General features: G+C 44.0%; 1 protein-coding gene across 4 annotated transcripts in view; it reads right to left on the bottom strand.

The window, feature by feature from the left end:
* The window catches only part of DCDC2 (doublecortin domain containing 2), a 170927-nt gene that overhangs the window by 19421 nt on the left and 128469 nt on the right, over positions 1-23037 (bottom strand). For all 4 annotated transcript variants that reach the window (XM_086706124.1, XM_086706121.1, XM_086706123.1 and 1 more), the window contains one exon: positions 11223-11323. In XM_086706124.1, coding sequence (XP_086562250.1) covers positions 11223-11323 — 101 coding nt within the window. The remainder of the gene's footprint in view (positions 1-11222; positions 11324-23037) is intronic.

Genomic DNA, 23037 nt, shown 5'->3' with positions numbered 1-23037 from the left:
ACTCCAGCCCCTCAGCCTCTCTGACATCAAGAACATCCTCAGCGCAGCTAGAATAATAGACATGTTGACATATATGCACAATTACACAATAGGTACCCTCACACACAGAAATTTTTATTAAAAAGCCGAGATCTCTTACCTTTCAAAAAGCACATTTACCGTAAGCAACGGCTCTTAACATTTATTAGAAAAGTCCCACTAGAAAAGTTCTGTGTTTCTCCTTAATAGGACACTAGTGCCTTTTGCCTGCACTTGCTCATCTGCACATCTCACTATTCATTTCGTAACGGACATTCTGAGATAATGGTTGATTTGTGTGGCAAGTCAGGAAAGGTCTGTAGTTACGACGGCCGTCTGCGTCCTGGCGGGGACGGCTCAGGGGAAACCACAAGTATTCAGGCTTTCTAGAGAATATGCATGCAGTTTACTAAGGTTAACTCAGGATTCCTGAGTGGTAAGAGGAATGAAGATGAAATATGGAAATCATATGGAAATAAGTCACAAAATATCGAAAGCATCAATTACTTGGATGGCGTTCGCACAGACAGACCAGGCAGCTCAAATGATTTGCACTTTAAAACTCACATCACATCTCTGAGAGTCACGGCATCACTAAAAATGATGTGGGGAAGGCATCTAAACAGAGACCTATAGCGAATGTCCCGTCCACTTTAGAAGTAAATGCTGGGGCGCCTGGGTGGCTTAGTCAATTAAGCGTCAGACTTTGGCTCGGGTCATGATCTCATGGTTTGTGAGTTCGAGCCCCTCGCAGGCACTCACTCTGTGCTGGCAGCCTGGGATTCTCTCTCTCTCTCTCTCTCTCTCTGCCCCTCCTCCGCTTTCTCTCTCTCTCTCTCTCTCTCAAAATAAATAAACTTTAAAAAAAAGGAAGTAAATTTGATTCTTATATTTACATCGGAATCCCTGAGGAACGTGTGTTAATGTTTAAGACCTCGCTGTCTGAGACAACAGAGCAAGTTAGAACTTTCTAGTCCAGGTATCCTACCTAACCACCATGCATGTCTCTCGTTCCCCCTCCCGGAAACACACTCCACCAGGAACCGGGGATCAGAACCAAAAAGAAACAAAAATGACCACCTTAGATATGTCCGCTTCTCAGGTAACACCTGCTACATTTGCACATTGGGAAAGAGAGAGGGTTAGTTTCCGGCTCCCGCGTGGACAGATGTTTCTGCAGATTTCACCCACAGAATTCGGACACTGGTGTTAAAAATACAAAAGTCACCTCACTTGCTTTTATTTCCACTGCCATGGAAACTAAAAGTCATCTCCTACCCAAGTTGAATGATGTGTTTTGAAATAATCAGTTTCAATTTTTCATGACAGCAAAGAACAGCTTCCTGTTTTCAGTTTTCACAGAGGGAAAAGGCAAAAAACAAAACAAAAAAACGTTTAGACATCGTTTAAAGTACCATGACCTGCAGAAAGGATGCTCATGTTCACAGATGTGACCCCCGTGAGGATATGGCAAAGAGAAGCTCTGGCCAGCCACCAGCTGAGAGCTGGCTCACCCAGCCCCACGAGGCTCCCCATGTTTCCACAACACCCATTTGGGAAGGTATAACAAACACACGGAAAACACGTATGTAGGGGCACCTGGGTGGCTCAGTAGGTTAAGCATCAGACTTCGGCTCAGGTCATGATCTCACAGTTCATGAGTTTGAGCCTCATTTCAGACTCTGTGTTGACAGCTCAGAGCCTGGAGCCTGCTTCGGATTCTGTGTCTCCCTCTCTCTCTGCCCCACCTCCTCCTCCTCCTCTCTCTCTCAAAAATAAACATATTTTAAAAAAAGAAAACATCTAGATAGCATGAGAATATTCTAGTCATCATTAGAAAGAAGAAATCCCCATTAAGTTCTCTCCCTTTAGAAGTAAATGTTGATTTTTCTCTTACATCAGAAATCCCTGAAGGCTGTATTTTAATGTTTTATACCATTTCCACCAAGTAAACACAAATCCATAGACAGGATGTCACAAAAACCCTCGTTGTTGATGCACAGGGAAATTAAGAAGCCAGATCATCCCCCTCTAAACTCCTGCAGCTGTGTGCCAGGCTTGTGGCAACATGGAGCAGGATTCGCGGGGAGGACAGGACTCAAAAAGGAAGCATGTGGAAATACTGTTGCCTTTCCCTTCAGTGAAAGCAGTGACAGCTGAGGAGCGCTCCACGCAGATGGAACATGTTGCTGTGTGGGATAATCAGAAGTCCGTAATTTCCCCCAATGCCCTTCTGCTAGGTATTCTGAGAAAGAGACAGAGAGACAGAGATCCACGCTGGAAGCCAGGAGCCTGGGCGCCTGTGTGGACATCAACAGGCTACGCCTTTGTGGGAAAATGGGGCTCGTGTCATTGATGGCAAAACACTTTGCACGAGCTTCTTTCCTGGTTTTAAACATTTTATAATTCTGATTGTAACAAATACATTCCATTGAAGTACATCGATGGGTCTGGTCAGAAAAAGCAGCCTCCTTCACATGAGTAAGTCACACAGGCAAGCTCTCCACCTAGCTCGCGGGTCGCAGGAGAAGCTACAAGTGGCGGCTGACCCCCCACAGGTGGCAGGTTGGGTAAGTGGGGAGACCACACGAGGGCTCAGAGAACAGAACGATGTCAGTGGGCATCGTGGGACTTCAGACCTCCTGCTTCTAGCTACAGCCTCTAGACTACAGTTTGTTTTTGTTTTTTTTAATGGCATTATTTAAAGTTTACTTATTTATTCTGAGAGAGGAAGAACAAGCAGGGGTGGGGCAGAGAGACAGAATCCCAAGCAGGCTTGACACCACCTATGTGGGGCTCGAACTCACAAACCATGAGATCATGACCTGAGCCAAGATCAAGAGTAGGAAGCTTAATGGACTGCGCCGCCTAGGCGCCCCTTAAATGGCATTCGTCCTGAACGTGTAGATCAATGATCACCAGGACAAATGCCCCCAGGGGCTGGGTGAATGACACAGGTGTGCTGCCACCTGGTGGACAGAAGAGTGTCGCGGCTCTGAAGGAGGTGCTCACCCTGTGCCAGCCAAAGAGGATTCTCTCCCAGGGGATGTGGTCACAGGCTGCCGGTTTCTCATCTAGTGTAGATTCTGTAAAGATGGTTTATTTTCCCCGTGATGAATTAGTGTGGAGGCGATTTCTGGTTAAACACAGCAAACTGAACAAATGTCGGGTTGTTGTTTTTTTCCTCAGCTCCCTTCTAATGCCACTCTAAACTGCCAGTAAAGGCAATTAAAAAAAAAGGGGGGGGGGATGAATGTGTAAGGGCACACAAGCCTGAAAAGAAATCACAGCCACAAAACTTGGGAAACAGTAAAGCCAAAGGATGTGGGGCCAGTAACAGCAGAACTGAGGCAGCTAAAATGTGCTCTTGCGGGAGGGGAAGCCAAGAAGCAAACCTGTGCAGGCCGGAAGACCTATAGAAAGCCGAGAGACTGGAGGCACCAGCAATCTCTGGAAGAAGGGAAGTGACTAAAAATAGGGGGGTTGGTTTAGGGTCTTTAGGAGAAGCAGACAGACTCCCAAGATCCCCTCCCCACCCGTGAGAACTGCAGGAGGCTTCCTCTCTAAAGATCCTGAACTACAGGGGAGCTGGACCTCAGCCGAGCTGAGAACAAGGGCAGCAAGGGCACAGTCATGGAACCAAGAGGAATAAATCTCTTGGGTTCATGGCAAGGTCCCCGAGCCCCCTTCCCACAGTCAGATCCCCAAATGTGCACCGCCAGGCTTACACCGCCAGGGCAACAGATTGAAAGATTCCATTCAAAGAAAATAGACTGACCCAAAAGAAGAACACAGATATTGAAAAATGGAAGTCTGCCAATGAAATGGCAAAAACCAATCACCCTACAGTGAAACGCCCCCAACCTGAGGAGCTGTGTCTGTGCACGGTTTCCTCAATGCTTCACTCTAAAATCTAATAGGACACACACCTTAAACTCATACAATGGTAGATGTCAGATATATTTCAAATTTTTAAAAATTTTTTTAATGTTTATTTTTGAGAGAGCAAGTGAGCAGGGGAGGGGCAGAGAAAGGAGGGTGGGGACAGAGATTCCCAAGCAGGCTCTACACTGACAGCACAGACCCCAGTGTGGGGCTCAAACTTCAATTTGTGAGATCATGACCTGAGCCAAAGTCGGACACTTAACCAACTGAGCCCCCAGGCACCTCTATATTTCAATTAAAAAAAGAATCTAACCAGAGAGCCAAGGAAAGCCTCTAACAATGAGACAGAGATAAAAACATAGAAAGAAAGAAAGAAACCCAGAAGAAACAGAGATATTACAGGTAAATAAAGTTTAAAATAATAGATGAATCCTTGGAGATATAAAGGTAGATACCACATCCATAAAACAAGATGCTACAAAAATGTACATTCAGAGAAAATGAAAGAGCTCTTAGAAATTAAAATATGATAACAAAAAAATCAACAGATGGAAGATAAACGCTGAGGCTTTTTGATTTTAAAAGAAGTTGAGAAAATACAAGAAAAAATTTATAGAGATGGAACAAAGGAGAGGTAAATGGAGAGTCAGTCTAAGAAGGCCGATACCCAAATATGTGCAGGGGTGCCTGGGTGACTCAGTCAGCTAAGCATCCAACTCTTGATTTCGGCTCAGGTCATGATCTTGAGGTTCATGAGTTCAAGCCCCACATCGGGCTCTGTGCTGACAGCACAAAGCCTGCTTAGGATTCTCTCTCTCTCCCTCTTGCTCTGCCCCTCTTCACTCACACTTACTTTCTCTCTCTCTCTCAAAAATAAGTAAACATTAAAAAAAAAAAAAAAACATTCCAAATACTTGCAGTTCCAGAAAGAGAGAAGAGGGGAGAAGGAAATCGTCAAAGAGATAGTTCAATAATTTTTTTCCAGACTGAAAAATAAGCATCTCTAAAATTTAAAAGTCCACTGGGTACCCAATCCAATCAGCAAAGGAGCTTCACCAAGGCACATAACTGGAAATTTCCAGAACACCAGGAACAAAAGAGCCTAAAAGCTTCCAGAGAGGGGGAAAAGGATTATTTACAGAAGTTCAGGAAACAGAATGGCATGAAACTTCCCAACTGGCATTGTGGATGGACAACTAAGCAGTGGTTTCAAAATTCTGAGAGAAATCATTATGTAACCTAAAGTTTTATACCTAGCCATACAGTCAAGTTTGAGTAGAAGAAAAGGCACGTTCAGATGTGCAAAGTCTCAAAAACAATGTTCTTCCCACACAGCTGTTCCCAGGAGGCTACTAGGAGTGAGTTCCATAAAAAATGAAGGTGTGTCCAAGAAAGAGAAAGATGTGGAGGCCAAGGAATAGGAGATCTATCCCCTGGAGAAATGAAAGAAATTCCCAAAACAATAGTAAAGAAAAATAGTGAGATAACTTGAAAAAGCAGAGCCAGAGAATACCTACCCAGCTTGAGGCAGATGATGAAGGGTCTGAGAAAAAAATGAAGTTGAAATTTCATCATCATTGCACATGCTTTGAGTACACTAAGAGGAAATCAACCCCTGGCAGTTTAGAGATCACTTGGTAATAGCTACACAGAAAACTATACAACTGGAAAAAAAAAAAAAAAAGGTAACTGAAGTGGGAAAGAGGAAAAGAGGGTTGCACAAGAAAGGAAACGGAACCAGAATCCATTCTGTGGCTCAAATAATATAGCAAAGATAATGTACAGATTAAATACTGACTCAGCCAAAAATCATCATGAAATTAACGTGCAGAGAGAGAAGAGGGTCACGTGTGTGTGCGTCTGTACGCCTGTGGCCTTATTGTGGGGTGGGGGATAAGACTAAGACTTCCACGGTCATTAGGGATAAAATTAATCATACCTAAATTTGAAAAGAACAATCACAAAATTTACTTGATACCAAATTTGAGATAGCACCTAGTAAAAGCATCTCCATTATTTTATGTGCCCTTAAAATTAACAAAAAAAAAGCCAATTAAACTATGACATACAATCGCCTATAAGACCCAAAGGCCCAAAGATTTCAGAGACATTACCGTGGAAGGGAAGGAAGGATGTATGGATTAGAAATACAGCAGTGTGTTCGACACCAAAGAGTTCTGAACAAAGTGGTGTGTTCAAATGGGTTACCTGCGAGGAGCAGGAATCCAGCTGGGGAGGGGTGAGGCACGTGGTTGCTACTTCTGTTATAATCTTTGTTAAACTTCAAAAAAATATTATATGCGTAACTTTACTGTTAAGGGTTTAGTAAGTTTTAAATAAATAAATAAAGACTGTGTATCACAACCTCCAATTAAAAAAAAAAACGAGAAACGGTTTCACTGCTCTACTGAAAGAGGTTCAATGATATTTAATGAAACTACTTAGCATAAAAACATCTTGTAATTCTCATTATTTTACTATTCAAAATCAACTGCAAATGGGTGAGGAAAGCTACAAAAGAATCCAAAACCACTCCAAAGCTGCTATCCTTATCTTCTGCCCTCTTCTCTCAAATGGAACAAGATGTAAAATATAACTGCTCGTTGCCTATTTTATACGTATTTATTTGCTTGTGTTCCTGAGACGGTGGGTTCTCCCATCCGGCCCTACTTACCAGAGGCAGTGTACTTCAGTATAAAGGAGCAGGCTAGGGGCGCCTGGGTGGCGCAGTCGGTTAAGCGTCCGACTTCAGCCAGGTCACGATCTCGCGGTCCGTGAGTTCGAGCCCCGCGTCAGGCTCTGGGCTGATGGCTCAGAGCCTGGAGCCTGCTTCCGATTCTGTCACTCCCTCTCTCTCTACCCCTCCCCCCTTCATGCTCTGTCTCTCTCTGTCCCAAAAATAAATAAACGTTGAAAAAAAAAAAAATTAAAGGAGCAGGCTCATTCCTCGCCTCTTTAGCTTGGAAAAGCATCAATTTACAAAGGACACATGAGTCATCAGCGCCAGCGTGTTAACACAGGTATTGGTTAGTCAGGCACTTGCTCTACTGCTTAGGAAAAAAGACTGATTTGGAGTGTGCATACAAAAAATAATAATAATAATAAATTTTTAAAAGAAAACTTTATTCCTGTTAGACCTAAACTCTGTCCTGAGAAAAGATATTTATTCTGGCCTCCCCATTTTTTTTAATGTGCCATTCTTCAGTTTTCCATGGGTTTGGAAGTAGCACTAGATGCAGGATTGTTAACCTGTCTCTAAAAAATGACAAGAGCCTGGACATGGGAACAGAATTCAACCATGCTTTTAGATGGAATTAGTCCGCAGTTATACACACACTTAAGCACACAAACACCATGCACCGTCCAGCAGAGGCTATCAAGGACGACAGGAGGTCTGAAATTTTAAAAGCTTACCCATTAGCCTGTCGTTGGTTTCACGGACGTGGCAGAAGACAGAAGACTTCTAGGTCAGGGACAACGAACTTTATTGCTCACAACAGCAGAGGATCCCCGTTTGCACCCACTCCCCAAGGCCTCACCCCCACAGGGCAATGGGAAGGGGGGCTGGTGATACACATAGTGGCTCACCTTCCAGGGAAAGAACTCTCAGCTTAGGGAACCCAAATCTTTTGCTGAATACTTTCATCGTGCTCAAATATACATCCCATAAAATTTACTGTTTTAGCTAGTTTTGAACGTCCAGTTCAATGGCACCGTGTCTTTTATGATAGATAGTAAACCTGCCTGCCCTTTGCACCACGGGAAGACATTACCTTTACTATACCGGACAATAAACAAACCAGGCCTTTGCCCCAAGGCAGGCGTTCTCCATCTCACTACTATTAACATTCTGGACTGAACAGGTTTTTGTTGTGAGGGCTGCATTGCAAGATAATTCAGCAGCCGCCCTGGCCACTTCCCAGCAGATGCCAGTAGTCCCTCAGCTGTCACAATCAAATGTCCCCAGAAACTGCCAAACAGCCCTTAGAGGCAAGACTGCCTCCAACTGAGAATGACTGTTCCAGAGGAAGTCACTAGGTCTTTCAAGGTTGTTCAAACACCCCTGAAAAGATAGTCCAGAACAAAGGCACTCTGTGCCTCTGCTCGTAATGTAGGCCCAAACACAGGAGACCCATGGAGAATTGGCTTCCAGCAGAGGCCTCAATATTTACTTCTAGAACTTGATCTGCTTTTCAGGCACAGACAAATTACTTGGCCGATTACGGATGATAATTATACACCCACCCCCCCCCCACCACACACAAGTGCACACATGCACACCTTTGTTCATGGCCCTCTGACTAAAGCTTTAATAGGAACCACTTAGATGATAGGAAATCAGTCCAAAGAAGTTAATAGCTATGGCCCAAAAGGGAGTGTATGTTAGCGTCACTCACAGCTGAATCAAGTAGTATATACAATGACTACATTTCCTTTCTTACGAAGGAATTTTTTCTTTCTTTAAGCCAATAATTGACTTTTTTTTTTTTGCATTTAATACTCTTCCCCCAGATTACTCAGATGCTTTGAAATTGGACAGACCTGTATTCAAATATCAACTCCTGGGGCGCCTGAGTGGCTCAGTCGGTTCAGCGTCCGACTTCAGCTCAGGTCATTATCTCGCAGTTCGTGGGTTTGAGCCCCATGTCGGGCTCTGTGCTGACAGCCGGGAGCCTGGAGCCCGCTTCGGATTCTGTGTCTCCCTCTCTCTCTGCCCCTCCCCTGCTCACACTCTGTCTCTCTCTCTCTCAAAAATAAGTAAACATTAAAAAGTTGTTTTTTTTTTTCAAATACCAACTCCTCTGCATAGCGGTACAACCCTAGACAAGCAATCCCATCTACATGAGCTCATTTTCTTCCTACATATAAAGTAGGTGGGATGAAACCGATGTTTCAGGGTTGTCATCACAGTTGTATGAATACAAAAGCACCTGGTACAGTGCCTGGCACACCACAAGGGTGCGTCCTCAGAGTTGTTCTTACTGTAATGGTCTCCACACCCTCGCTTGGCCCTTCACAGTATTTATAACACAGCCGCTTAGGATATGGAGCAAGAGGTCTCCGGGCCATGGAGAGAATGACTCTATGACCCGACCCTATAAGTATCTCTCGCCAACCACGTGTGCTAGCTAAGTCCAGCTCTATTATTAACAGGGTCAAAGAAGAAAGTAAGCCTGACCTTCTGTTACCCGGTTTTTATTTCCTTCAAACCGACATCAGTGTGTGGACGGTGCCCAGCTTTTACCAACCTGTTTACTCAGTCTCTCTGCACACTTCTATTTCAATAGGTTACCCTCTCCAGTCGAATGAGAAATCAAGCTCTGTGGACACTTATCCAAGGCCGTTCAGGTAGTTTCAGAGACCAGCTCCCTCTGTTGGCTCCTTGCGATACCAAACTTACAAAGAAAGAAATACTAGGGCACCTGGGTGGCTCAGTAGGCTACCTGTCAGCCTCCTGATTTCGGCTCAGGTCATGATCTCATGATTCGTGAGTTTGAGCCCCACGTCAGGCTCTGTGCTATCAGCACAGAGCCTGCTTGGGATTCTCTGTCTCCCTCTCTCTCTGCCCCTCCCCTGTTGGCCCTCTCTCTCTCTCTCTCAAATAAATAAATAAATAAACATGAAATTTTTTTAAAAATAAAGAAATACCTATCACAGATTTTGAAACTTGTTAAGTGATTAACAAAGAGATTTCTCTTCTGGTAATAATGGTATGACTTGGTTTGATTTTTGACATTTTGGCTTTGGAATAGAAATGAGTCTGGTTTGGGGCAGCTGTTAGGTGCTGTATACACATGATGATTACTCTTCCTTGTCTTAAAATGTAACATTTAATTATAGCTTCACAGAAGACCTCAAATTCCATTTTCCCTCAGGGGAAAAAAATACCTTTAACTGGAGTTTACGAAAAATTATTAGTTGTAGCTAATCCTGGCTAATAAATTGGATTTTTGAAATCTGTGTGATTTTTAACACATTAGGTTTTTCATCAGGAAGGCGATGCTTACAGAAAATGCCTGCAGAATAATCAAGTAGCAATCTCACTGCCACACTGCTAGGACAAATACAATTGAGAAGATCATCTATGGAACTTGCTGGATTGTGAAATTTGCTTTCTGAAAAGGAAATATCACATAATAGTCCAAGGACAAGTGGCAAATCCTAGTGACTTCTCGTTCCCTTTAGCCAGGGGTATGATTTCCCCCTCCCCAACCTAAATTCCAATCCTCCATTTAGAAATGCAAGAAATCTGCTTGAATTGTATTAAAAAGCCTACCTGACTTATTTCTTGCATCATTTAGTGAACACTAACACTCCCTCATCCCTTCCACAAGCACATGTACACACATCCACAGAGTCTCTCTCTCTCTCTCTCTCTCTCTCTCTCTTTTTCTCTCTCTCTCTCTCCCTCTCCCCTCCCCCCTACAAATACAGTGTTCCGTTGGCCTAAAAGGAAAATCAACAGAAGACACAGCAAATACTTGAGTTGCATCTGTATAGGCAATTCTTCTATGAAAACCAAAATCCAACCACAGCAATTTCAAAGACCCTACAGGAGAGAATATCACAGTATTCAAAACAGAAAGAAAGAAAGAAAGAAAGAAAGAAAGAAAGAAAGAAAGAAAGAAAGAAAGAAAGAAAGAGAAGAGAAGGAAGGAAGGAAGGAAGGAAGGAAGGAAGGAAGGAAGGAAGGAAGGAAGGAAGGAAGAAAGATAGGCAAACTCCTTTTCTAAATGGAGGAATTTTTTTCTAGATAAAAACCCCAAGTCAGTATTTTTTTTTTCTGTATCAAACTTTCTCCCTCTTTGCATCCCCTGGCTTACCCCCAATGCACCTTATTCTTCAATGTTATTTATTAAAGTTACATCTTTTTCCAGAATTACCAAAACAACAAAAAATAAAAAAAGACAGTCCAAATGGCTGTTCTCTTTGTAGGAGTACCAGGAAGACCTGAAGGTGTATTGTGTTGTCTTGTGTTTAACGTTGTTTGGCCACCTGACTACCTGAGAGGGTTTAACCAGCACCTGCATGGGAACAGCCTGAGGCCGGTAACCCGGGACTGGAAAGAAAGAAGTGGCGATTGGTTTAGGCGCATTTTTAAAGACATGGAAAAAAAAAAAAAGAGGTTAGAGAAGGAGAGAGCCAAAGCATAAGAGACTCTTAAAGCCAACTGAGGGTTGATGGGGGGTGGGAGGGAGGGGAGGGTGGGTGATGGGTATTGAGGAGGGCACCTTTTGGGATGAGCACTGGGTGTTGTATGGAAACCAATTTGACAATAAATTTCATATTAAAAAAAAAAAAAAAGACATGGAGACTACCTGATCAACTGGGATCTCGACTTGAGTATCTTCATCTTCTTGGACTTCTGCTGCCCCCTGTGTCTCAGACCTCTCTGCTCCAGCTTTGAAGACGCCTTCATCTATTATTGGAGACAAATGCACAGCGAAAATCAAAATCCAATTGTGACATCGTGTGGCTGAATGCTGAAATTACAACCAAATACCTAACGAAGATCATGTTTTCTAATAGGTATTTTGGCTCCCTTTGTACCCTCCCCCCCCCCCAATTCTTCTGCATTTTCACACTGGGAAGAGGGACAGTGGCCAAGACGAGGTGGACCCAGCAGGGCAGAGCTGCGTCCCAGACCCCTCTCTCACCCTCTGGCTGCTGACTTAGTAACACAACCCTGCAGATGTATTTACACAGAGAGGACCTCACACCTATTATCTGCTCGCCACTCCTATCCAGGAAGCAGTGACGATGCTTGGTGCCTGAAAACACTAGTTTTAGAAGCTCTCCTTTCCGAAGAGAAATCACAGAGCTGACTCCGGGTCTCACACAAATCAATCTTCTATTTTGCAGATTTCCGCAGGATTTTCACAACCTAGGTCTTAAAATCCTTAGGTGTAAAATGGAACCTAAATCTCTAAGACTTTAGGTTAAGCTCCCGTGACCTGTTTTCCCCCACTGAAAGCAGCGATAGCTGTTTTCCGTATCCGAAGTCGTTTTCCTGTTTCCCCTCAGTCTTATCTCCTCCGGGCCCCATCATCAAAGAATCCCAGAACCGTCTGTCATTCTCTCTGCGTGCCCCCCAAGTAGGTTTACGGCTTCGGTCCTTCTCACAGAGGTTTCCTCTGGCCAATTTTTAAGGATCTCCAGGAATGGAGAACTCACCTCCTTCTCTGCTAATCTATTATAGGACTAGATTACCCCCTGCACTGTACCAAGTACGGTTTCACCTTTTGTCTTGAAACCCCCTCTATTTCCCCAATAGAAGCTTGCTTCCCAGAGCACAGTGACCGGACACGTGTCACATGAAAACACTCCATAGTGTTCAAGTTATAAAGTCACTCTTGATTAAACGTAAAACAGATTCTTACATTCGTGGAGGCTCAGTGATGTAAAAGGCACCGTGCCAGTCGATGTGGCCACCTAAGGTATAAATGAGGTGTAGACTGTCCTCTCAACTTGCCTGCAGACCAATGCATGTCTGTAGACATGCACACACGCCCTCAGTAGGGCTCCCTGACAAAGCGCTGTAAGAGGGGGTGTATCCAAGGGCTGCGGGCACTTAGCCCTTCTGGTTTCTCCTAGAGAAACCATTTTCCTTTTTAATTACTTTTTTTTTGTACCTTGACTAGATATTGGCTGCTCTACTCTCCTTTTTAAAAAGGAGACAGCTGCCCTCAAAGCTGATTATATGCCTAAGATTAATTCGCATGGATTAACTCATTTTGAGGATTATCTACAGCAATCATTCACTCCCAGGCTGGTCCTTCCTATCACTCAACAAAGTCTTTCCACCCACTGATCCCTTCTTCCATCAGCTCTTGTATGCTTACGCCATCCAGAGTAATTTTTCATTCATGGGTTTTCTCACTTAAGTCACCTATAGGTACATGAACATTAAAAATATACACGTATATAGGAATCCTTGCAAAACCATTACCAATGATGATGTCAGCATTGTCATTACCACTAGTACTAATCCTCCCCCAAAGACATGTACCATACGGCATATCTAAGCATTATGTCCTGACTCTGTCCTGTCTTGCAACCGAGAACACAGATCCACAATGAAATCTCAGCCAAAATCCCAGCCACATCAGAAGAAAGAATATAGAAAGTGAAACAGAGAATGCGATGACATCCTCACAGATGTAGGAATAAATGCACAGAGTTCTGATCGTGCACTGAACAAAGCCATCCTTCACCTAACAAGAGTACAGGGAAAGCCACCTCAAGGGGCTAGGAAAATAACTTACAATTATTCTGTCATAAAGGAGGAAAAGTGGAAGGGGGTAGTCCAGTCCACAAAAGTGGAGGCAACAGAGACCGGGGAGGCTATTGGTCTCTCAAGGACTCGGAACTTGAACCTTGGAACTCAACGCAACAATGGTGGAAACAATTTCCAACAATGGTGGAAACAACAGAAATAAATACTGTCTTATTCACATGTGGAGTTCGTAACCTTGTGGATGTTCACAGGCAGATTTCAAAACACAGGCTGCACAATTTATCAAATGTTATCTCCAGTATGGTTTTAAAAGGAAAACCAGGCATGTGTGACATTCATTGCTACCTTCTAGATTACTTTAGAAGACAACAATCACACTCAGCCCCGAAATGTCCCTGGAGTCAAACCTGCAGAGAAGGACGCTACACTATGGCGATGACCTAAGTACCTGACTTTTTGGGTGACATTTTAGCATTCATGTGTTGCACTTGCTTTCAAAGACACTCCCAAGAGCAACCTACAGATACAAACGGAATATATTATTAAATACTCACATTCAACGAAATGCTTAACTGTATCCAACCAGAACTACAAATGACTTACCGATGTGTTTCAGAATAAACATTTCACCGGAAAAGAAAAATGAAATCAATGGTAACAAATAAAATAAAATTGAAAGGGCGCTGGAATGGAAAATGGCAGCCACAGGGTAGAAAAGGCAAAGAGACAAATCAAGAAAACTCAGTGTCTTGTGTGGCGACACAGAGAACAGAAAGAGAAAAGTGTGTGTCTGTGGCGTGGGCAGAGGGCCTTGCTCATCAGCGAACTGATGTCTGTCTCCTGCAGCAGAGCAAGAAGGGAAGGTCAGAAGGGAAGTCACAGGAACAGTGGCAACAAAAGGAAAAAAAAGGAGCAACAGCTAGAAAATTACTCTGTGATAGGAGACAGCCTACTAGGATTTCAACGTTTATTATACATGTTATATGCAATTAAAAATAGAGAAATAGGAATTTCTAGAGAAAAAACATTTTCACACAGCATGCGCTAATTATAAACTGTTTATATAATATGTATGCATGTTTGAAAACGTGGAAAATGAAGAAAATAAACATCCTTCTAACCTCATGATGCAGAGACAATCACCTCTAATAATCTGACAACAGATTTTCCCTCCCTTTCTCTCTCCCTCCTTCTCCTTACACACACACAGATGCGCGTGCACACACACTCATTCATGAAAGTGGAATCTTACTGTACATATAATTTTCTAAGGCTGTTTTTTACTTTAAAATCACATCCTGAGCGTTTCCCGTATCACTAAATGTTATCTGAACACAGGTTGCTGCACATGGTATACCACACTGCAATTAAGGGACAATACTGAACGATGAAAATTGTTTTTAAACGAACAGGGTGCATTTCATTCATCTGATCGATGGGTAAATATGTATCAAGGTCCAACACACAAAAGTCACCCTGGGACACCTGAAAGGGTTGCTCTTTACAGGCTTAGCATCTTGTGGAAAAGTCACAGAGTCATGGGCTATTTATCTTTCCACGTACATGCCTTGTAGCTCCTTTCCTGCCTTATGGGTCCTTGTTTGCTGGGAATAAGCACAGTGCCCTGCCCACTAAGTCCTCGGGAAATGCTTATTGAAATGTAAGTCAAAAGATAAGTTCCTGGTTTGATCTCTCTCTCCCATGTTGAGTTCCCTCTAGCTCTACACCCCTTTAACCCTGCCCCCTGCACCGTGGCCAAGTATTGAATTTTCTCTTCCAAAATGTCCCCTGAGCATGTGGACATCCTGGTTTTGATACAATTTTGACTTATGTGATTAACTCATATAAATCCCCAGTCTCTCCACTGAATGTCTCATTTTAGAGGCAACCTCCCCAATCCGGTCTTGTCCATCCTGTATCTATCACCTGAGTGCTTTCAATACTCAGGTGATGAACCGTTCCACACCCAGGCCTCAATACTCTGGCTTCTCAACTCCACTGAGATCTCCAACTCCGCCTTACCACACGTCCTCTTCATCCCGTGCAGGGACTGCCATCACAGCCCGCCCACAGAGCCCACGGTGTTAGCTCACGTCTCATGCCTGTGCCCTCAACATCCAGGTGATGCCTTTCAGCCTTGTCCCTGTGCGGCTGCCTGTTGGGAGTCTAGGAGTCTGGCGCTCTCTCTCTCCATTTCTCCATTTCGCTCTCCGGGTTTCAGCAGCACTGCTGGCTGCTGCTTCTCAGTCTCCTTGGCCAACTCAGCCTTCTCTGTCCACCCTCTAAGTGGTGGACCACTATTCTCTACTCACACACTCTCCTTAGACAAGCTCACCAAGATCATGGTTTGAACACCAGCCATAGGCCAATGATTCTCTGATCTGTACCAGCCTCTTCAGAGATCCCCAAACTTGTATCTCCAATTACCTAACTTGACATCTCACCTTTGATATCAAATGGGCATCTTAACATCATCAAAAGAGAACTCTGTTCCTCTGCCGGCCAACTGCCCATCAACTCTATTCCCCACTCCGGGAAATGGCAGTACCACTCAATCCCCAAATCTTGGAATTATCCTGACTTCCTTCTTGCTCTCATTCCGTGTATCCACTCCATTGTTGTCTTGTCAATTCAATTTCCTTTTAAATATATCCCAAATCTGTGAATATTATCCCTATTTCCATTATCAACTTGGACTAATCATCATCATCTGCAGGATGGGCAATTGCAAAGCTTACAACACATCAACATCTCTCTTCTTCAACTCTTGCTGTCCTGTAATTCATCCCCCACAAAATAGCCAACTGCACTCAACAGATGATAAAAAGTATTTAGAAACTCTCTCACATCGTTCCATCATGCATAGAACCCAAGGTCTTTACCATGGCTCACAAGGATGTGATCTGGTACTTACCTCCTTCTTGGCACATGCTTCCTACCACATTCCCTTTGCCCATTAAACTCCAGCTACATTCTGCTTCTCCAACAGAAAGTTCATTCCCACCTTTGTACTTCTTACGCCTTCTCCCTGAAATATCCTTTCCCCTTTTTTCACAACACTGGCTGCTCCTCATTGCACAGATCTCAGGAAACTCTCCTCTTTCCTATTCCAGTAGCCACCCAGTCATTCATATTGTTGGTTTTTTTTTTATTTTTTTAATGTTTATTTATTACTGAGAAACAGACACAGAGAATGAGCAGGGGAGGGGCCAAGAGATGGAGAGACACAGAATCGGAAGCAGGCTCCAGGCTCTGAGCCGTTAGCACAGAGCCCGACGCGGGGCTCGAACTCACAAACTGTGAGATCATGACCTGAGCTGAAGTTGGATGTTTAACCTACTGAGCCACCCAGGCGCCCCAATATTGTTGTATTTTAATTCTCTGACTAGCACCTACTACTAGCTGACATTTTCTCAGGTTTATTTTCCTGTTTTAGTGTTTGCCAGTCTCCACCAAACCATAAGCTCCAAGAGAGCGGGTACCATGCCCACGTCGTTTAATGCTGTATCCCCAGCATGTAACAGAGTTCTGCACACAGTCGTTCAAATGGTATTTGTTGAGAGAATGAAGATATTTGCTGCACTGAAATAAAATGTAAGGAGCATCCACTCATTCACTATTTTTAAAGACTTTGTTTTTAAGTAATCTCTACCCCCAGTGTGGGGTTCAAACTCACCACCCCAAGATCAAGACTTGCATGCTCCACCAACTGAGCTAGCCAAGCACCCCAGGAGCATGCCATTTAGAAGCCAGGAGCCAGTGGATTAATTTTTCATGCCCTTACATGGTTTATGCCCCCATCTGGCCAACAGGTGGCAGTACAGCATCTGGATGAGGAGGGGGATAATGAAGGTTGAAGAGAAAGGCTAGAGTGTGGCCAACACAGGGATCAACTATGTATGCTATTGTGGTGGGCAAAGTAACAGCCCCCCAAAGACACCCATGTCCTAATCCCGTTAGTGTCATTGCGCTACATTGCATGGCAGAGGTGAATTAAGGCTCAAGATAGAATTACTGTTGCTAACCAGCTGGCCGCGAGATGGGGAGACTGTCCCGTATTATTCTCGTGGACCCAGTGTAATCACAAAGGTCCTCATAAATGAGAGAGAGGGGCAAGGGGATGGGGGTCATGGTGACAGCGTGTGAGAAAGGCTCGCCAGGTCATGGCTGGCTTTGAAGATGGAGGGGGACATAAACCAGGGAACTGTAGACGACCTTCGAAAACTGAAAAAGGCAAGGGTACAAATTTTCCCCCTTAGAGACTCCAGAAGGAACAAAGCCCTGCCAGGGCTCTGATTATAGGCCAATGAGGACCATTTTGGAAATCTGACCTCCGGGACTGTAATATCAAGAATCTGTATGTTGTCGTAAAGTGCCCAGTTTGTGGTGAGTTGTGACAGCACCAATAGGAAACTAATACACCATGTGTCTAAAAGTCATGGTCTAGGGGCGCCTGGATGGCTCAGTCAGTTAAGCACCCCACTTCAGCTCAGGTCATGGTCTCTCAGTTCGTGAGTTCAAACCCCACACTGGGCTCACTGCTGTCAGCACAGCCTGCTTCAGAGCCTCTGTCCCCATCTCTCTCTCCCTCTCTCTCTCTGCCCCTCCCCTGCTCATGCTCTTTCTCTCTCAAAAATAAAATAAAAAAACATTAAAAATAAAAATAAGTAAATAAATAAGTAAAAGTCATGGTCTAGAGAGAATATCAGGACAGTAGCCATGGCAAATCCCCTTTCCGACTCCTGCAGGCACCTGCTGGATGGGGTGTTCAGAAAAGCCCCTGCAAACCCACTGCTTTCTGTTCTCCTGCTATCACCTCTCTTTCTCACTCCTCTACAAGGTGCAAAAACCAGCACCACCCCCCAGACACCCACCCATCTGCCAGAAGAAAAGGGATTCAATTTTTTTAATGTCTTCCCCTACCCGAAAACATCTGTAACAAAAGCCATTCGCTAACAAACTAAAGAGCAGGGATAAATTTGATACACAATACTGCTCCCATTCAATTACTACATTAAGGATCAAATCCAACGCTCGGATGCACACACACCCACATTCAGCTCTAATCTCTCCTGCTTGAATCGCAAAGAGACATTTTTAGTGTATATTACACCGTAAAGCAACAGCAAAGACGCTGGTAAAAAATAAAAACGCTCCTCAATTATTTTTCACTTGTCCCTTATGAATTTTATTGCCTAAAGAATGAAACGGCACCACTGTGGAGTTCATAATAAATAGGAATCCGTTTCCCTGCAGAAAGGGAAAATAGACACTCATGTTTGTTTAGTTTCCACAACTAGAACAGGAGAAATGAAGAGGTTTCCCAGTTTCAGGGTGTCGATATTTCAGTTGAGTAATGTTACAATACTCTAATGTTCTTGAGTAAGAGAAGTTACCAAGTGATGAATGACACACGCAAGTAACTGATGAGAATTAGTGTTTAAGCCCAACCGTCTTGTTTAAGGCGTACCTCCTCACCAGAATTACTAAAAATTATTTTTAAATAGCATGATAAGCCATATTTTGATGTGCTCCGCGTTTGAAATCAATGGAAACTTATCGGGGCAAAGAAGAAAAATAATGGAGTGATGCCTGGTTCTGAGTACTTTATGGAAATATTAGATATCTACTAAGTGGAAGTTCTACATGTAAGCAAGAAAAGCTTAATGTGACTATAAACATTTTACTATGATTTACTACTGAGACTGCCTCATACAGAAATGCTCAATTAGAAACAAGACATTGATTTTAAAATGTAGCTCATTAAACCCAGTAGAGAAAAAAAATGTGGGAAACAAGGAGTCTGTAACTTTCAGTGTATAAGACAATACTCTAAGAAGAAAAAAATACCTAGGCTTACTTACAAGAAAAATCATGCACTCTTTCTATGTTGTCACATCAGTTACCAGAGGCAGAATTAAGATCAAAATTGGCAAGGAGACACAGAAGTTATCTTCATTAGCTAACGTTAATGGGATCCCCACGCACACGTGAAATGTATTGAATTTCTAATACGTAACTCTTCGTGGAGATAGATTTTTGTCATCATATCTTACTGAAATTTAAAGAAAGTGCTTCCGGAAAGCTGGCCCAGGGTGAAGCAGTCTCCCTACGTTCAGGAAGCAGCGAGGCAGAGACGAAGAATGGGCCCACGTGCAACGGCGTGTCCTCGTGAGAGGACGTTGGCCAACCTGCCCCTGACCCTCGGTGGGACGTAGCCCATGTCCTCCCACCACTTCCCCCAGATTAAAGCATACTATCATCGGGAAGAATCAGATCAAACGGCAGCTAATGTTTTGAGCACGTCTGAGATGGTACCGCCATGTAACCCAAATATTTTTTAATCGCTGACCTTCTCCCTATGTTTCATCATGTCCCACAAACTCACTTGGAAACTCTTTACAGAAACCAGAATATCACAAGATTTCATCTCCTTTGGCAATTCAGAATAGTACGTGACAATGACCGTATCCATACACTTACGGAGGCTGAGTTTTCTCAATCGCAGTGAAATATTTGACTTCTTTCCATTCCCTGACTTCTTCTCCAGGGTATTAACTATCATCTGCTCTGTAATTGATGTTTAAATCTGTTTGCATCTATTAAGCAACTGTAACTCTTTGCACAGAGTTGATCTTAACCGCCATGGTTATTTTACCTTGGCTTTAAATGGGTGCAACACAATTTTCCAAGTGTAAGCACAACTTAAAAGTAGGATTATTATCGTTGACGGCCCCAGATCACAGGCAATTTTGTTCTTATCCCTACATTTCTGCGTTAATCTTTTTTAGATACAGATGTTTCAGATTTTTATCAAAATTAGTAATATTCAGGGGCACCTGGGTGGCTCAGTCGGTTAGGTGTCTGACTTCGGCTCAGGTAATGATCTCGCGGTTTATGAGTTTCAGCCCCGTGTCGGGCTCTGTGCTGACAGCTGGGAGCCTGGAGCCTACTTTGGATTCTGTGTCTCCCCCTCTCTCTGCCCCTCCCCTGCTCATGCTCCGTCTCTCTCTGTCTCTCAATAATAAATGTTAAAAATTTTTTAAATAAAAATAAAAAAAATTAATATTCAGAGTTACAAAGAATGAAGCATGCACTTACAATATATAGAATTCGTGACTTTTTAAATAAGTGGTTTATTTATTTAATTTTTTTTAGCTTGGAGAGACAGCATGCAGGAGCAGGGAAGGGACAGAAGGAGAGGGAGAGACTGAGAGAGTACTCTCTCAAAAATAAACATTAAAAGAAATGTTTTTAAACAAAAAATAAATTAAAAAAGAAAAATAAAACTTTGTCTCATAGAACAGACTCTGAACTTGATCTTAAAGATGATGAAGACCCTCTGGGGGACTGGGGGCGGGGCGCTGTCCTGAAAGAGGGCTGCCTCGATGAATGGGGTTGGGGAACCCCGGGCAGGGCGTGTGTGGAGGGAGGAGATAGGGAAGGTACCACTCAAGGTGCTCTCACAGGTCACTGCTGAGCGGGAGGCATCAGGTCAGAGTGAGCAGACTGGCTGAGATGCAGGAAGGAAAGGCTGGAATGTGGGTCAGATGGAAGCTACCACAGGCTGGTAGCCTGCAGAGTTCCCACAATGGGATGGGAGCTAGGGCAGGGAATGACGGGTCCCCAGGTCCAGAGCACAGAACCCGCAGCACCTGCTGTGGTGGCAGGAAAGGCACTGCTCTGGGGACTGTGGTCTGCACAGTCCTGTAGGTCCTGCGTGAAGGCAGCACCAGAGGGATGGGCAGAGTGGACACAAGGGAAGCAAGGCTGTCCTGGCAGGGCTCCGTGACTGCCTGGAGGGAAAGGGATGAGATGAAAGAGCCACAGGGGACTCAGGTTTACAGCCTGGATGCATAAGCGATTAGTAGCGCTATTTACCAGGATGAGGGCCAGAGGACAAGGGGGGCGGGGGTGGGTGGTGAGAAGGGAGGCGAGGAGTTCTGAACTGGATGTACTGGCTGGAGTCTCCTGGTAAGCATCTCCACAGACACATCAAGGTAAGTGGCTGGAAATACAAACATGTTAACTAGGATAAAGCTCTAGGAGGAGGATATTGATCTGGGAACGGTCAGAATGCAGTTGGTAAATAGTCATGGGTCTAGGGGCACCGGGTGGCTCAGTCGGTTGAGCATCCGACTTCAGCTCAGGTCATGATCTCACGGCTCGGGAGTTCAAGCCCCGCATCGGGCTCTGTGCCGACAGCTCAGAGCCAGGAGCCTGCTTCGGATTCTGTGTCCCTCTCCCTCTCTGCCCCTCCCCTGTTCATGTTCTGTCTGTCTCTCCCTCTCTCTCAAGAATAAATAAATGTTAAAAAAAATTAAAATGTAAAGTCACGGGTCTGGACAATAACCTGCAATGAGAAGAGAAGATGATTGGGGGCTAAAGTTCAAGGAGACAGCATTTAAGGGATGGGAAGAGGAGGAATGTGCAAAGACTGACAACAAATAAGGACAGGGATGAGAGACAGAGACAGAGAGAGAGAGAGAGAGAGAGAAAGGAAGGAAGGAAGAAGGAAGGAAGAGGAAAGAAAGAAAGGAAAGAAAGAAGAAAGGAAGGAAGAAAGAAAGAAAGAAAGAAAGAAAGAAAGAAAGAAAGAAAGAAAGAAAGAAAGAAAAGAAAAGGAAAGAAGGAAAGAAAGAAAGAAACAAACGAGCAAGCTGTCCAGGAAGCCCTGGGAAAATGAAAGCAACAACAAAGGAGCGATCGGTAAAGTGTCCTCCAACGTTGGCATGCCAGTGATCGGTCAACGAGGTGAGAGGAACTTCAGTAGAGCATGAAGACCGGCTTACACTGGGGTGTGGTTTGAAAGAGCGGTGAAGAAGTGAAGACAGGAGTGTGGACCGCTCTTCCCAGATGATTCCCTGTGAAGCAGAGAGGTCCTATAAAACCAAACTCAGAGGCCACGGAGGTAGCAAGGGCTGAACGGAGGTCAAATCCCATCTTTTCTGACTCTCGCCTTCCAATGAATTTGTCACAGATGTCAGCACCATAAAGCTGTTGCTAAGCCTATGTCCCCCATGCATGAGCACATCTAATGAAATCCAAGCATTCTTGCAGAAACTCAAACAGTTCATCCATTCATGCCCAAGTTAAACCAAAGCGGAACACCTTCTTCTCGATGACATAAATGTAACTAGAAACTGTATGTCATGAAAATACCAATCATTCTTACTATGCAGACATTTACTGGAGTTCACACCTTAGCTAAAACGCCTGAATGAATTACAATATGGTAATCTGTCTGCAGGGAGTTGGGGTGAGGAGGCAGCAGGACCAGACGGACAGAAGGTTGCGCGCAGAACCCATCCCAGGAAACAAGGCACCTGCAACTCGCGTGCCTAATTAGCATGGTCATTAACAATCACCTCAGACAAAGAAATAAGAGACTCCTTAGCTTCAGAAAACTACTAAGAATTCATGCAAGGAATCCCCAAAACCCAAGACCGGGGAGAAACGCGGATTTGAAATTTTCTTTTCTTTTTTTTTAATTTTTTTAACGTTTATTTATTTTTGAGACAGAGAGAGACAGAGCATGAGCGGGGGAGGGGCACAGAGAGAGGGAGACACAGAATCCGAAGCAGGCTCCAGGCTCTGAGCGGTCAGCCCAGAGCCCGACGCGGGGCTCGAACTCACGGACCGCGAGATCGTGACCTGAGTTGAAGCCAGACGCTGAACCGACTGAGCCACCCAGGCGCCCCAGGATTTGAAATTTTCAAACTCTATCTGCAGTCAATGAAACTTGAAGAGCAAGACCGAAAAACTTTTCTAGATATTTGTTTCCAAATTACAAACACGGTATAGACTTAAGGGATTGAATACCCGGCCCAAACATGAAACTGGACTGTGCATTTTAAAAAGTTGGTTACTAATCCCAATTATTACTAAATTACTCC

The sequence above is a fragment of the Puma concolor genome, chromosome B2, assembly GCF_028749965.1.
Source record: "Puma concolor isolate L17-30 chromosome B2, mPumCon1.1.hap2, whole genome shotgun sequence".
Taxonomy (NCBI): domain Eukaryota; kingdom Metazoa; phylum Chordata; class Mammalia; order Carnivora; family Felidae; genus Puma; species Puma concolor.
The sequence above is the reverse complement of the archived record's forward strand: the minus strand, read 5'-3'. Positions and strand labels throughout refer to the sequence as shown.